Source organism: Gopherus flavomarginatus, chromosome 7 (genome assembly GCF_025201925.1).
Source record: "Gopherus flavomarginatus isolate rGopFla2 chromosome 7, rGopFla2.mat.asm, whole genome shotgun sequence".
NCBI lineage: Eukaryota > Metazoa > Chordata > Testudines > Testudinidae > Gopherus > Gopherus flavomarginatus.
In genome coordinates this window covers 110,725,023-110,739,849 of record NC_066623.1, presented here as the reverse complement: position 1 = coordinate 110,739,849, position 14,827 = coordinate 110,725,023, and the positions used below count along the sequence as shown (strand labels likewise).

The 14,827-nt window shown below is 45.6% G+C and overlaps 2 protein-coding genes across 2 annotated transcripts in view; one reads left to right on the top strand and one right to left on the bottom strand.

The window, feature by feature from the left end:
* The window catches only part of LOC127055116 (cytochrome P450 4B1-like), a 202,061-nt gene that overhangs the window by 98,826 nt on the left and 88,408 nt on the right, over positions 1-14,827 (top strand). The gene's annotated exons all lie outside the window — the stretch shown is intronic.
* LOC127055110 (cytochrome P450 4B1-like) overlaps positions 1-14,827 on the bottom strand; it is a 41,740-nt gene that overhangs the window by 2,498 nt on the left and 24,415 nt on the right. Inside the window, exons 6-11 of the mRNA XM_050961725.1 lie at positions 14,186-14,337; positions 13,351-13,457; positions 12,211-12,401; positions 8,040-8,173; positions 6,868-6,932; positions 6,254-6,336 (exon numbers count right to left, since the gene is read on the bottom strand). Of these exons, the coding sequence (XP_050817682.1) occupies positions 6,254-6,336; positions 6,868-6,932; positions 8,040-8,173; positions 12,211-12,401; positions 13,351-13,457; positions 14,186-14,337 (732 nt within the window). The remainder of the gene's footprint in view (positions 1-6,253; positions 6,337-6,867; positions 6,933-8,039; positions 8,174-12,210; positions 12,402-13,350; positions 13,458-14,185; positions 14,338-14,827) is intronic.

Here is a 14,827-nt window from a genome sequence, read left to right as displayed (position 1 = left end):
ATAGAAAACTCTTCCCTTCCTTAATAAATGGGTCCAATACTGAGCTCTTTGCCTTTCTTATTTACCACTCCCATTGATTTCCATCACAGTTTATCTGTGCAAGAACAGAATAAAGGACTCAGAATGGATCAGCAAGGAGAGCTGCCTCTTGGAGCTCAGAAAGAGAAGGATAAGGTGAGAACTGCCAAAAGCCAAGCTGAGCTCGACCTCGCAAAGGAAATAAAAACCAATGGTAAAAGGTACTTTAGCCAGGTAAATAGAAAAGAAAACAAGGAAAGATGAACTGGGGACCGCTACGCACTGAGGATGAGGTGGAGATTAAAGAGATAATCTAAGTATGGTCAAACACAGAAATGAACATATACTCTCAGTTTTTAGTAAGGGTAATGAGGCACTTGGGTCCAGTGGCTGGGTGGCTAATGGGAACAAGGATATGAAGTAGAAATTACCACATTCAATGTGGAAGCCAAACTCAAACAGTTTAATGGGATCAAACTGGGGGCCTGAATAATCTCCACCCAAGAATATTAAAAAAAAATCTCACACACAATTGCAAGCCCAATAGCAAGGATTTTTAGTGAATCCATAAATTGGGGAGTGATACCCTGTGACTGGAGAATTGCATATATAGTATCTATACTCAAGAGGGGCTGGTGGGGTAGTGATTCAGGAAACTACTGGCCCATTAGTTTGACCTCAATTGTATGCAAGATCTTAGAACAAATTCTGAAGAGAAAGTAATTAAAGACATCGAGATAAATGGTAATTGGGATAAAATACAACATGGTTTTAAAAAAGATAGATTGTGTCAGACTAACCTGATCTCTTTCTTTGGGAAGATAACTGATTTTGTAGACAAAGGAAATGCAGTAGATCTAATCTGCCTGCCTTTCAGTAAAGCATATGATACAGTTCCACATGGGAAGTTATTAGTAAAATTGGAGAAGATGGGGATTAATACGAGAACTGAAAGGTGGATAGGGACCGATTAAAGAAGAGACTGAAATGGATCATACTGAAAGGTGAACTGTGAGGCTGGAGCGTGGTTACTAGTGGAGTTCCTCAAGGATAAATCTTGGGACCGATCTTCATTAACATTTTCATTAATGACCTTTGCACAAAAAGTGAGAGTGTGCTAATAAAATTTGCCAATGACACAAAGGTGGGAGGTATTGCCAATATGGAGGAAGACCAAAATATCATACAAGAAGATTTGGATGACCTTGAATATTGAATTAATAGAAATGGGATGAAATAAAATAGGGCAAAGTGCATGGTCAAGCATTTAGGGACTACCAACAAGATTTTTTGCTATAAGGTGCACATTTACCAGTTGAAAGCAGCAGAGGAAGAGAAAGATCTGAGCATATTGATTGATCATGGGATGATTATAAGCCACCAATATGACGTGGCTGTGAAAAAAGCTAATGCAATCCTAGGGTGCATTTAGCAAGATATTTTCAGTAGAGATAGGGAAGTGTTAATACCATTATCCAAGGCACTAGTGAGACCTCATCTGGAATACTGTGTGCAATTCTTGTCTCTCGTGTTTAAGAAAGATTAATTCAAACTGGAACAGATACAGAGCGGAGCTACTAAACTGATGAGAGGAATGGAGAACTTATAATAGGAGACTTAAGGAGCTTGGCTTATTTAGCCTAACGAAAGGAGGGCTGAGGGGAGATATTGCTCTGTATAAATACATCAGAGGGACAAACATCATTGAGGGAGGGGAGTTAAGGTAAGGGCCAATACTTGCACAAAAATGGATATAAACTGGCCATTATATATATTACTTATATATTATATATTATATATATATTATTAACAAGTTTAGGCTTGAAATTAGATGGAAGGTGGCCAACCATCAGAGAAATGAAGTTCTGGAACAGCCTTCCATGGGAAGTTGTGGAGGCAAGAAACCTAATTTGTTTAAAGACTGAGCTTGATAAGTTTGTGGAGGGAATGATATGATGAGATTGCTTACAATGCATATGGCCCAACCACAACTGCTAATATTAGCAATGCATTGTAAGCAATGCATTGTAAGCAATGGCAGGAGATGGGACACAAAATGAAGAGGTCTCTGAGTTACTGCAGATAATTCTTTCCCAGATGTCTGGCTGGTTGGTCTCACCCACGTGCCCAGGGTCTAACTGATCTCCATATTTGGGGTCGGGGAAGGTATTTTCTCCCAGGTCAGATCGGTGAAGACCCTCAGAGGGTTTCACATTCCCCTGTATCATGGGGAATGGGCCACTTGCTGGCTTGAACTAGAGTAAAAGGTGGAGTCTCTGTAACTTAAAACTTTAAATCAAGATTTAAGGACTTCAGTAACTCAGCTAGAGGTTTGGGGTTTACTTCAGGAATGGGTGAGGTTCTGTGCCTGCAATCTGCAGGAGGCCAGACTAGATGATCATGAAGGTCCCTTCTGGCCTTGAAGTCTATGAGTCGATGAGGACTGGGTCCAATCAATGCACTTCTAAATGATTATTTTAACGTTTCTTGCATGCTGCTGGAAGGAGCAGCTGGCCTCATGTTTGGCATTTTCTATACTCTTGTTTTCCCCCTCTCTCTCTACCCCACATCCCGGTTATTTCCTTTAAAACATAAACATGTACTTAACAGCTCTCAATTCACCTTCTCACTTGAAGGAAAACTCTGATGTAATCCTGCTGCCTTTCAAATACTACTAAGCACCATAGGCTGGAGAAGAAAATGTGGCATGTCTCTTTAAATTGAAGCCAGTGGAGAAATTATAGTGGTCAACCCCACCCATGTCCCATCCTACGCACCCACCCTCTTTCCCCCTCTCACAGCCAGCAAATCTCTACAGGCAGCTGGGCTGATTTGAAAAGAAGCTGCCCCACTGGACAGCACTGCTCATCCCCTTCTCCTTATTTCCCCACCTTCTGTATGTCACAGCTATGTGGGCTTTCCTTTCTGTGTGGGTGATGAGCTCACAGCCAGACATCCTTGGGAGTTGGTGATTATGACCGTGTGCACACGGCTGAATCTGATCCTTGGCAAATAAGGGGTTAACCTCAGCTCAGTAGCCTCCTGTCTCTCCACAGGTGCTTAGGGACAGGGTTATAAATTGTTGCTTGGGAGATAGAGAGGAGAGCGAATGTTTTTGGCAGGAACAGGTTCCATACGCAGGGTCACAGGACTGGATTGATTCCCGAGCTGGGGAGCTCGCTATTTCCTTTTTTCACTTAAATTACCTTAATTTGCCTTTTTGCTATAAATATTATGCCTTGAGGAAGACCTTGCCGACTGCAACTGTATCTCCCCCGCTCCCCCCAGCCATTCTTCCAGCTTATCTTAAACTCATGAAAAAGGCCGATATGACCAATCAGAATGTGATCTTGAATAATTAGAGCCTGATTCACTGCTCCATGACTCCTACTTAGTGCTGGTGAAATGCCCTTGATTTCAACAGACTGATGTTGGAATAAAACAGCAGTAGCACAGTGGCAAATGATGCCTCTGGTATCCTAAATCAGATTGTAATGAATAGGTAAGATCATGTTCCATGTCTGGCTGTATAATCCCTGATATTCTCAGCAGAGCCAGGAAGGGCAGCATAACCGTGTAATAATGTGTAAATGATATGGAAAAGCACAGTAAGTTTTCCCTAGTTGGATTTCTCTTTATTGTGTTGGGAAGGTGGAGTCACTTATCACTTGCTGGAGGTGTCTTTCAGAAGCTGAATTAGGAAAGAATCAAATAGCTTGACTTAGAGTTTGTTTACCGAGCTTCAAATGACAATACCCCTTTGCCTCCAGCTACGTCTGTAATTTTAAAGTGTACGGTTTAATATTATGTCAAGTGTGAGAAGAAAACACTCTAACTTGTGTTAGTCAGTTTCTGAGTGAGGCAGATTTTGTGTCTTTTTTATTACTAAGATTATTTACAGAATGATTAAGTCAAGGGAACTCAATGGCGCTCACTGATTGATTTACGCCAGCTCGGGGATCTGGCCCATGAACTTCTACGGAGCCCACCATGGGAGAAATCTCTGTGCAGCCATAAAACTGTCCTAGTGTCCCCTATGCCATGCTGCCAGCAATCCCCAGGTGTAGCAGGTGGCTCTTCAGAAAGGAGGTATGATATTTGGGTCTGCGGATATGCCCTAATTGTAAGCCCAGCTGTGACAAGTGAGTGAAAGTCCATAAAGTGTCACAATAATCTATAACAACCAATGTCGATGGGGAAAGGTGCAAAGGGGAAACAAACTAAATTAGTCCAAACAAAAAGACCTCCTGATCTAACTCAGGGAATGTGTTTAGACCATGTCTGGAAAACAAGAGAAGTGCGTGACTGGAAATCAAAGGACCAAAACTGGTGTTTTGGAAATTAGGCCTAACTGGTGAATGCAGGAATGAGGACAAAATATTCTGCTCAAAACTCCCTTTTCTTTTAAAGAAAAAGAATCTGTCTGAGAGCTGCTGCTTGGGGACAGGTAAACCAAAAGGAGCGAGCTTTGCCATCAGGGCAGCCAACACCACCACCACCTCCTGGGACCCTGGGAACTACTTGTTGGCCTTTGTCATCCTCATCCTGAGCAGACTGAGACTCAGATGACATCGCCAGCTCCACTGGCTCAGGCTAGATCCCAACCACCACCAGGGATGTGAGATTTTGTCCTTCCCTGCCTTGTTTCTTCTCTTTCCTATTCCTTTCCTTTTTCCTCCTGTCTAATAAGAGTGGCTTAGCTGGCTGAGACTGTCTATTTTGCTGTGCTGCTGTAACCTGTGATCACAGAGACAGTTGAAAAGCAAAGCTCTAAGCAGTCCACAGCTGGTACGGGTGTGCCTGGTCTTGGAGCGGCTAATAAAAATGTGTGCCACGCTTGTTTCTCCAGCGCTGAGGTTGCAAGTAAAAGCCAACACCAGAGACAGAAGCTGCACTTCCTATCCTTGCCATTCTTTTCTCCCCTCTTGTGTGGATTTGTCTTGTTCTGTCATTTAGGAAATGGGACTGGATTTTAACAACAACAGCACCAATCCACCTCAACTAACTTCTTCTCTTTCTCCCAAAAAGGACAGTTATTACCATCATTAATACCAGTGAAGAGACTGTAAAATAGGAGGGTTTTTCTTCTAAAAACTCACTCCGGCTAAAGGCAAAGGGATCAAGGCATGCTGTTAAAATTAAAGCTTACTTAATACCTGACCTTTCAAATGCTTACATTGTTTTTCCTTCTTTTATGTATCTTTAGTAGAAGATTGAAAAGATTTTTTTCAGTGGAGCTACACAGACTTACACAAGCTGGGAATCTGACCCATTCGCTTCTTTGGAGGCCTTGTGGGGAGAAAACTTTGTGGAGACATAAAGCTTTCATAGTGACCCCTGTGCCAGTCCACTTCCTGGTCCCTAATGTAGGGGGAGTGTCTTGGGAAAGGAGTTATCTCTGCCCTGAAATACCAGTCACTGGCTGTTGGAATGGCCCCATGACATCCACGGTAATGTAAAGCAGCTCTGAGGCTGCTCTGTATTACTCCAGGGATCAAAACAGGAGCTAGCAGCCTCAGAAGAAGGGGCTGGAGGTTTTCAATCCCTTCTTTGGCCTGATCTACACTGTGTGTGGGGGGAGGGATCGATCTAAGATACGCAATTTCAGCTACGAGAATAGCGTAGCTGAAGTTGATGTATCTTAGATCGACTTAGATTGATTTACTTCGCATCCTCGCGGCGCAGGATCGACGGCTGCCACTCCCCCGTTGACTCCACTTCCGTCTCTCGCAGTGGTGGAGTTCTGGAGTCTACGGGCAGCGCGTTCGGGGATCAATTTATCGCATCTAGATGAAACATGATAAATCGATCCCCGATGGATCAACCACTACCTGCCTATCCGATGGGTAGTGTAGACATACCCTCTTTTGTCTCCCATTCTTGGATTCACTTTACATTGTTCTCTGTACATGGAACAATCTCCTATTTCCTGTCTACCTAGTGCACTCTCTCCCCTTTCAAATGCCTCCTTAAAACTCACTTCCCCAGGAATCCACTCTGCCTTGTCTTCCTGGCCGATGATCTCTCTATGCCATGTTCCCTTCTGTTGCCTTTAAGTATCTTCTCTCCCTTTTCCCTGTCCGCCATAGGGCCTCATCCTGCTCCCATTGGAGTCGGTGGCAAAACTCCTATCTGGATCCAGGCCTGAGCTCTTGGCAGCACTGACTCCAGGTTTATAAAGCGCTGCGTAGGTTTCTGGCACTAACTAGACACGAATACTAATGCTATGCCCCACCTTGCTCCAGCTGAAAAAGGCATGAAAGCATGGGAGTGTCTCTGGCAGGAGTTCTCCGGCGAAAACCTCGTAGGATCAAATACCTGTAATGAGAGTGTTTGATAACTCAGAAAAGATAACATCACTGTAGCACTCCTGTTTAGATGGGTGGCTGATTTCTCATATTCCTGTTGCTTGCTGAATGTTAGCCTCACTGTGTTGCATAAGTGAGATTATAGAATTGTAAATTAGATGTGTCTCCAACCAGAGGGCCACAACAGAGCCAAGTGTGGCAGGGAGCTTTATTACATCCTTTGAATAGGCGGTACCATGATACATTGGATAAGGATAAGGATGTGGCCCTGGCAGTCAGGCGACCTGGATTCAATGTCCTGAAATGCTGTGTGACCGTTGGCTAGTCATTTCCCCTTTCTTTTTTGCCCCCTTTCATCTTTTCTCTGTCTGAGCTATTTAGGCTGTAATCTCTACGGGGCAAGGGCCAAGATCTTGCTCTATGTTTGTACATCACCTAACACAACGGGGACCTGATCCAGGACTGGGGTCCCCCGGTCACTACCCCAAGACAGTAGCTGCAGGAAACAGGTTATTATTATAAAGACAGAAAAGTACCATACCTCAGGATCTTTCCATAAGCTGGGGTCCCTGTGTATAAGATAGATGTTTATTCCAACCAAAGTGCCTGCAAAGCAACAGAAGAGATAAAAAGCTCAAGAAAAAGACAGGTCATTGACATAGCTTCTCTGCTTAAGCTATGTTCTGTGAGAGGCTAAGCATTCTTACAACCACAGTAGCTAGCATTTTTATCACCCCCATTTTCAGGCCACCTATCCCAGTGCAGTTGCTCAGTGGGAAAGTATTACAGCTCTCCCCCTGAACTTCGGTGAGTAGAGCAATAATAATATCTAATTCTTCCCTAGTTGGGTTCTGTGACATGAAACCAGCTGGACCTCCACAGCTCAGCCTCACTCTATGGCAACGTATCAGCCATGCTCCATCCAGTGTCCAGACTGCAGAGTCTTCACATCCCTTGGGACTACTGGGGGCAACACCAGGGAGGCCCTGCACCCCTGTTACATCTCCCCATCTCCACAGAAGGGGAAGTGAGAAGGTGGGTGGGACTCCATAGCTGAGAATCAACTGCAGAAGCTCCATTTTGCATCAGTCATTGGGGGTGGACAGATCTGCTGGCACAGAGATTTCCCCCTGGGGCAGCTGGGAACTAGGAAGACTGGACTACACCATCACCATGATCATCTCCAACCCTGCTTAGCACCAGAGGAACATTTTTGTCCCCCTCATTCCCTGTACAGCTCTAGGAGGATGATTTCAGCCCCACAACTGCAGTACTCTATGCGTGGAGGAAAGAAAGGGGAAGAATCTGTGGAAGTCGGCAGCATGAGAAGTTCATGGACATATTCTCTTTTCACCTTCCCAACAGGTCCCAACCGCAGTGTTACAGGGAAGGAGAGGAGAGGGGAAGCCTAGAAAGTCTTGCAATGAACGTGGTGAGATCACCATGACTGGAGAAGGCATTCAAGGCTAAGGCTAGTCCTTAGATTCATCTACTAGGGATAATAGGCTCAGATGCAGTGATAATGAAGGCAGATGGGCTATGTGACCCAACAGAGGCCACTTTGAGACCAAATAACTTCAGGATTCTACATGGCCCATTTAGTAAGCCCGGACTTGGTGAGGCTTAATGGAGGGCTGTGGAAGCAATTTGTAGCTCTCAACAACCAGCAAGACAGGGTGCAGACTCCAGAAAGGGGAAAGGGAGTATACCGACCTTCTGGTAAATAACGCCCGTCATGGAACGTGATGGGTTTGCTAAGCTGGCGGCCCACAAAGGGCACCGGAGGGAAAATGCGCATACTCTCCTTGATGCACATTGTGGTGTTAGGCATCTTACCCAGGTCATCCCTGCAAGCAAGAGAAATTGAGTGACACCCTCCTTCTCGATGCAATAATACAGGCATTCAGTATCCGTGCTGAGAATCCACGCTGCAGGTTGCATAAAAAACCTGCACCCAGTGTCCAGGGTGAGCTGCTAACCGTATTGTTCTGCCTAAAATGATCATTTTCATTAGACCCGCTTAGCTGGCTTTTACACTGATAACTTCTCTCCTTTTATTCTATTTTTTAAGCCTGTAAAATACAGTTTAATTTCCCCTCCCCGTCCCCCGTGATGAAAGCAGCAGAAAGTGAGTCTGGTGATTCGGGGGGGATAGGATTAGAGGATTTATGGCACCCATGCTTGACTACCCTGTGTTCTCACTGAACAGTAGGTGGGTGATCAAGCCAACCTGCAGCAAAATGATGTTTATACCCTCAGCTGTGCCTGCTAGCTCAGGCTCAGAGTATCCTCAAGCCTAGGTTAGATGTTCTGCAGTGTGAACCAGAGAGAGGGTAGGATAACACCCAGGCTGTAGCCCGGGATAACTCTGCAATGAAGACTTACCCCAGTCGTAATGATGTATATAACCGGCGTGGCCAAACCATGGTTCGCGAGCCACATGCGGCTCATGAAGCCCCACCCCCCATTCTCCACCTACCAGGCTATGGATGTCTTGCAGCTCTTGAACGGCTGAAGATTATGGTGTGTGTCTCGGAAGGTCGGTCAGTTTGGCCACCTCAGTTGATAAGAATGGCAGTTGCTTGGCTAATGGCACTATGGGGACCTCAGTGGCTTTGCTTAATGAAGTCTTTCTGAACTATTCCTTTTCTTTCAATTTGTGGCCATGGAGTCATACCCCTGAGCTTGTTTTGTTTGTTAGTTTTGCCTAGTTCTGTAACTCTTCTGCTTTTCCAATGAGTCCAGTGTGTCCAATCCGTGGAAGGGCAGGGGGCGGGGCTGGGGGTTCTGCTCCTTTCCCTTCTGGAAAGGGTAGCGGGGAAAGGTGCTGGGTCCCCCTCACTGAACAGTAGGTGGGTGATCAAGCCAACCTGCAGCAAAATGATATTTATACCCTCAGCTGTGCCTGCTAGCTCAGGCTCAGAGTATCCTCAAGCCTAGGTTAGAGGTTCTGCATTGTGAACCAGAGAGAGGGTAGGATAACACCCAGGCTGTGGGATGTGGATGTGGGATAGCCCGGGATAACTCTGCAATGAAGACTTACCCCAGTCGTAATGATGTATATAACTGGCGTGGCCAAACTATGGTTCGTGAGCCACATGCGGCTCATGGAGCCCCACCCCCCATTCTCCACCTACCAGGCCCCCTCCTGCACCCCAAACCCCTCCTGCACCCCGTGCTCCCTCCTATACTCCAAACCCTGCCCCAGCTCTGCCCCAGCTCTGACCCAGCAGAACCCCCAGCCTTGCCCCCCAGCCCTCTCCTCCTCCTCCTCCTGCTGCTGCTGTGTCTTCCCAGTACTCCGTACTGGCTATAAATAGCAGGGGCGGCTCTAGGTATTTTGCCGCCCCAAGCACGGCAGGCAGGCTGCCTTCAGCGGCTTGCCTGCAGGAGGTCTCCGGTCCCGCGGATTCGGCGGCACACCTGCAGGAGGTCTGCCGAAACCGTGGGACCAGAAGACCCTCCGCAGGCATGCCGCTGAAGGCAACCTGCCTGCTGCCCTCCTGGCGACTGACAGAGAGCCCCCCCATGGCTTGCAGCCCCAGGCACGCGCTTGGCGTGTTGGTGCTTGGAGCCGCCCCTGTAAATAGCTTGCTGGTACGACGTACCAGAGAGTACCAGCCTGCGTGCACTGCTGGCTTACTCACAAGTGTTTGCAGGATTGGGCAAACAGTTTCCTCCTGAAACCTAAAGCAATTGACCTACATTTATAATCCAGGCCTGTCTGCACTCTCTTTACCTGCCTTCCTTGGCACACCTTCCCAGTTTCTGAAAGGATAGAGGTTTTGGGTGGGAAAGGCTGTGTGGCTACACAGCCAACAAAAGCTGTCATTCATTTTTATGATTATTTATGCAACTCCCAGCCCTGAACCTCCTCCTGGAGCCAGCATCTCATACCCCCTCCTGCACCCCGTGCTCCCTCCTATACTCCAAACCCTGCCCCAGCTCTGACCCAGCACCCTGTGCCCCCTCTCACATGCTGAACCCCTCAGCCCCAGCTCCACGCCTGCCCAGAGGATTCAGGGGGCCTGGGGCAAAGCAATTTCAGGGGCTCCTTCCATAAAAAAAAGTTGCAATACAATAGAATACTATATTCTCATGGGGGCCCCTGCAGGGCCGGGGGCAAATTGCCCCACTTGCCCCCCCCGGGCGGCCCTATCCAGCCCAGAACCTGCATGCCCTCCTTAACTCCAATCCCCTGCCACAGTCTGGTGAAAGTGAGTGAGGGTGGGAAGAGCAACGGAGAGTGGGATAATGGGTGGAGTGAGCGAGGCGGGGCTTCGGGGAAGGGGTGGGGTAGATCCTGGGTTGCACTTAAATTCAGAAAGTGATCTTGTGTGTAAAAAGGTTGGAAAACATTGCCCTAAAGAGTGTACAAAGCTATATAGATAAGCATTTGAGGTGAGTAAAGAAACCACAGTGAAAAATGACCCAACGTATTCAGCCTCCTTTTTTTCTGCTCATGGCAGGGCCGGCTTTACGCCGATTCCACCAATTCCCGGAATCAGGCCCCACGCTGAAGAGGGCCCCGCGCCGAAGGGGGTCTTTGGCAGCATTTTGACGGCAGGGGGTTCTTCAGTGCTGCAGAAGGCCTGGAGTGGACCCCCCACCGCCAAAGTGCCAGCAAAGACCCCCGGACCGCTGCCGAGTATTCCAATCGGGCCCCATGGGTCATAAAGCCGGCCCTGGCTCATGGAATATTATATTTTTACTCTGTGGGTTGTGACTGATTGCAAACAGTTTGCTGAAAGGTTCTGGCACTTTCTATTAGAAATGTAAGTCATGTGGCTTAGTTGTGATTAGTCAGATAGGTTATATAGTACAAAGTTGCCTGGTTGAATGAGGGCACAAGAATTACCAACAGGAACCTTTGTCTAGGCACATTTAAATTTGGTTCCTACAAATATTCATCCACATGGATTTGAAATTTGCTTCCCACAAAAATCCATGCCAATAATACCGAATCGCTTGAACATTTTCAGAGAGCCAAAGGGACAGAATGCAAGGAGTCACATGGGAACTCATTGAGCCATTTGAATATTCACAGAACATGATTGAAATCTACTCCCAGCTCAGTCCAAGTGGTTTAATCTGAGAGTGACCCTAATTAAAACAGCATTGCAAAGTCCAGCTTGCCTTTGACCGCTACAGTTTTTGATGGACACGTTAAATTTTGTTTAATTTTCTCATTATCATCCAAGGTTCTCATACATATTACAGTGACAAGGGCTACTTAATTATCTAGATTAGAGAGCTGGATGGCAGGAGATATAATTTTGCACTCAAGCTGGTAGATTTTTATGACAACTTTTCAACACAGATTTCCAGGGGTAGCATCCGCTTATTTTTAATGGATCTGAAAGTCACATATGTTGCCATTAACTCGCTTGTTTATGTCAGTCTCATCAGTGATGTCAGGCACAGCTGTGGGATTAGCGTTTGTTAACTGAATGCCCCTTAAGAGTAAGACAATGGAGAACAAGAGAGTGAAACTTTTTTAAAACTGTGGGGCCCACAAAGTTAGTATCTATGTTTAATGTGGGGAGTTGGATTTCTAAATATGTAAGTAAGACAGACCTAGCTGAACCTTCAGCTATTTGACAGTCTCCATTTACACACAAAACATGAAATGTTCTTGCAGGCATCCATGTTAAAGACAATGAAAATCCTGTTCAAAACTCTGATCCAAAGACCACTTGAGTCATTGTAAAGACTCCCTCTGACTACCACTGGGCTTTGGATCAACTAAATATCAGGGCAATATACCACACTGCCTGATGCCCTGAGTTTCAGGGACTTCTTAGTTTCCCACTCTCAAGAATATCTTAATTCACCAGACATAATCTTGAGAGGAAATAACATGAAATAAGATGTGAGCGCTCACCACTGAATGGTCTTCCGGTCGCCCAGAAGCTCCCGTATCTCTTCTCTGCATTTCTGCTGGTGCTCTGGGTACATGGCTAGGCAGTATAAGGTCCAACAGATCCCGCTGGCTGTGGTATCATGACCCCCAAACACGAAAGTGTCCACCTCAGCACGTATGTCTTCATCAGATAATCCATCTCCCTTTTCATCCTAATTAGACAGGGATATTGGTCAAGGGAATGTATTAGTCCAGAGATATATTGCTGCTGCTGCACCACACTGCACCTAATGCTGTCCTTGATAACCATTAAGCAGACATACCATTACCACTACCAATGGTGATGGCAAATGCAGAGTAACAGTTGGGAAGGAGGGTTAAAAATGGTCTCTTCTCTCTTTCTTTCTACCCTTGAGCTCCAGAAATCTCTCTGTTTTCTGAGGTCTCTCCCCCATTGGGCATGCAATGTGTTTCACTCCGAGGCTAGTACACAGATTTGGAGTGGCCAGTAGAGCTGGTCTGATTTTTTTCCCCCATGGAAACTGTCCATTTGTTTTCATCAAAAAAAATTATGGGAAATTAGGAGTTTTCATCAAACTCTAAACCGAAAGATTTTGGCTGAGAATCGTCATTGTAGTGTCTCATGGCAGTTGTAATTGGCTCCCCTTGTCCCCATTCTCCGCTGTGGGACAGGCAGGGCCGGCTCCAGGCACCAGCTCAGCAAGCAGGTGCTTGGGGCGGCCAAGGGGAAGGGGCGGCACGTTGGGCTCTTTGGTGGCGGGTCCCTCGGTCCCTTTCGGAGGGAAGGACCTGCCGCCAAATTGCCACCAAAGAAGAAAGTAGGGCGGTGAAGCTGCCACCGATCGCGGATTTTTTTTTTTTCTGACACTTGGGGCGGCAGAAACCCTGGACTATGCTAAAATATGTGAATTTGAAGCCATAGATACCTATTAACAAAGGAAGTTGATGGATGTGGAGTCCTTAAAGAACTTGCTCCAGAAATTAACTGATGTCAGAGAAAATTAGCATTTAGCCCAACCCAGCTAGGGAACTACACTGCTACAAAGTGGAAAAATCAATGTGAAAATTTTTTTTGTCTAACAGACATACACACACTCATTTACTAGATATGAGAAACAACCAAGGTTCTTCTGTACCTACCTTGGCGCACAAAAGAATATCAAGGAAGTCCAAGTGTCTCTTCTTCTGGATTTTTTCAAGTTCTCGCTCGTCTTTGAGGGATTTCTTCCTCTCCTTTATCACTTTATCTGTTTCAGAAAAAGAATAATAAAAATATATATTTCAAGAATCTAGATTTCTCTGTTAGCTCTACCAGCAGAGTGAAGGGCCATCATTCAACATGTGAGGTCTTTCTGGCCCCATCATCCTCCTTGTTTATGATGGTAGGATTCACTTTGTTTACCATAGGATGCAGGGCAGAAGGGCAGAAGCAGAGGCCTGTTAGAAGGACTCTACTCGGTGCTTTCTTGTATCCGTATGTGAGGGGGAATGGGATTTCTCTCATTCCATTACCCAATTGGCTGCACAGTTATTTCTCACTAAATTTGAGTTTGCATAATTCAAATTTAGAGGAAGGTCAGTCCTCAAATCCAGCCAAGATAGGTAATGACTGGAAGGTGCAATCAGGTGTCCATCTCACATAACACCTTGGATGGGAGCCTTATCAAAGAAGCCAAGTGTCCATGAAGAGTGCATCTCCCTCTCACCTCTAAAGGTGGACTCCCCAGGAGAGGAGTGAGGCACATTGGCAGAACAATATGTAGGAAGCTTGCACAGCTATATAATGTCTATAGATCAATAGAATACTTTGTTGCTATACTGAAAGTCATAGAGACCAAGGCAACAATCTGGCTTCTATTGAAGTCAACTGATCGCTTCTCATTGGCTTCAGCGGGAGTTATATTTTCTCTAAAGAATTTTTAGCCCTTCCCCCTAAGTTTCAGAGAAAGACAGCGACAAGAACATTGGGAAATACCTGTTTGGAGATGCACCATTTCACAAGCCTTCTGGAAGCGACGTCCATCACGACTGAGCCAATAGATGAAATCAATTTGATATGGGAGGTACCAGATCCTGTAATTTATCTGATAGGTGATTTCATAGACAGATTTGATGTAGGAATTCTCCCTGAAAGAAAAGTTTATTGAAGGATTTAAATGGCATTTAGCAAAGTATACAACTTTTCTGTCTGTAGTAGAGATGTAACATAGTCACCATTAATCCCAAAGTTGCAATATCCTATACCTAAACAATGAGTTAGTGGCAGCAATATATCCAGATAACATTGCATAAAGCTGGGAGAATAACTGATGTTTTGGTTTGAAGGCAGTTCTAAAAAATAAAATAAAAAATTCAGTTTGGGTTGAACTGAAGCCAAAACTTTTCAGTGAATCAAAACACTCCGTTATCTAGAGGCGGTTTCAAACCAGAGTCTCAGATATCTTAACCACTGGGCTAGAGGTTAGAAAGGGTGTGGGAGGAGGGGTATCTCAACAGCACCACACCGCCCCCTTCTCCTCTATTTTGTGACTATTTGTGTCAAATCTGAAAATAGTTTTGAGTCAACCAAAACTGCATTTTTTGGCAAATAAATTATTTGTCTAAAAAATTTTGCCCA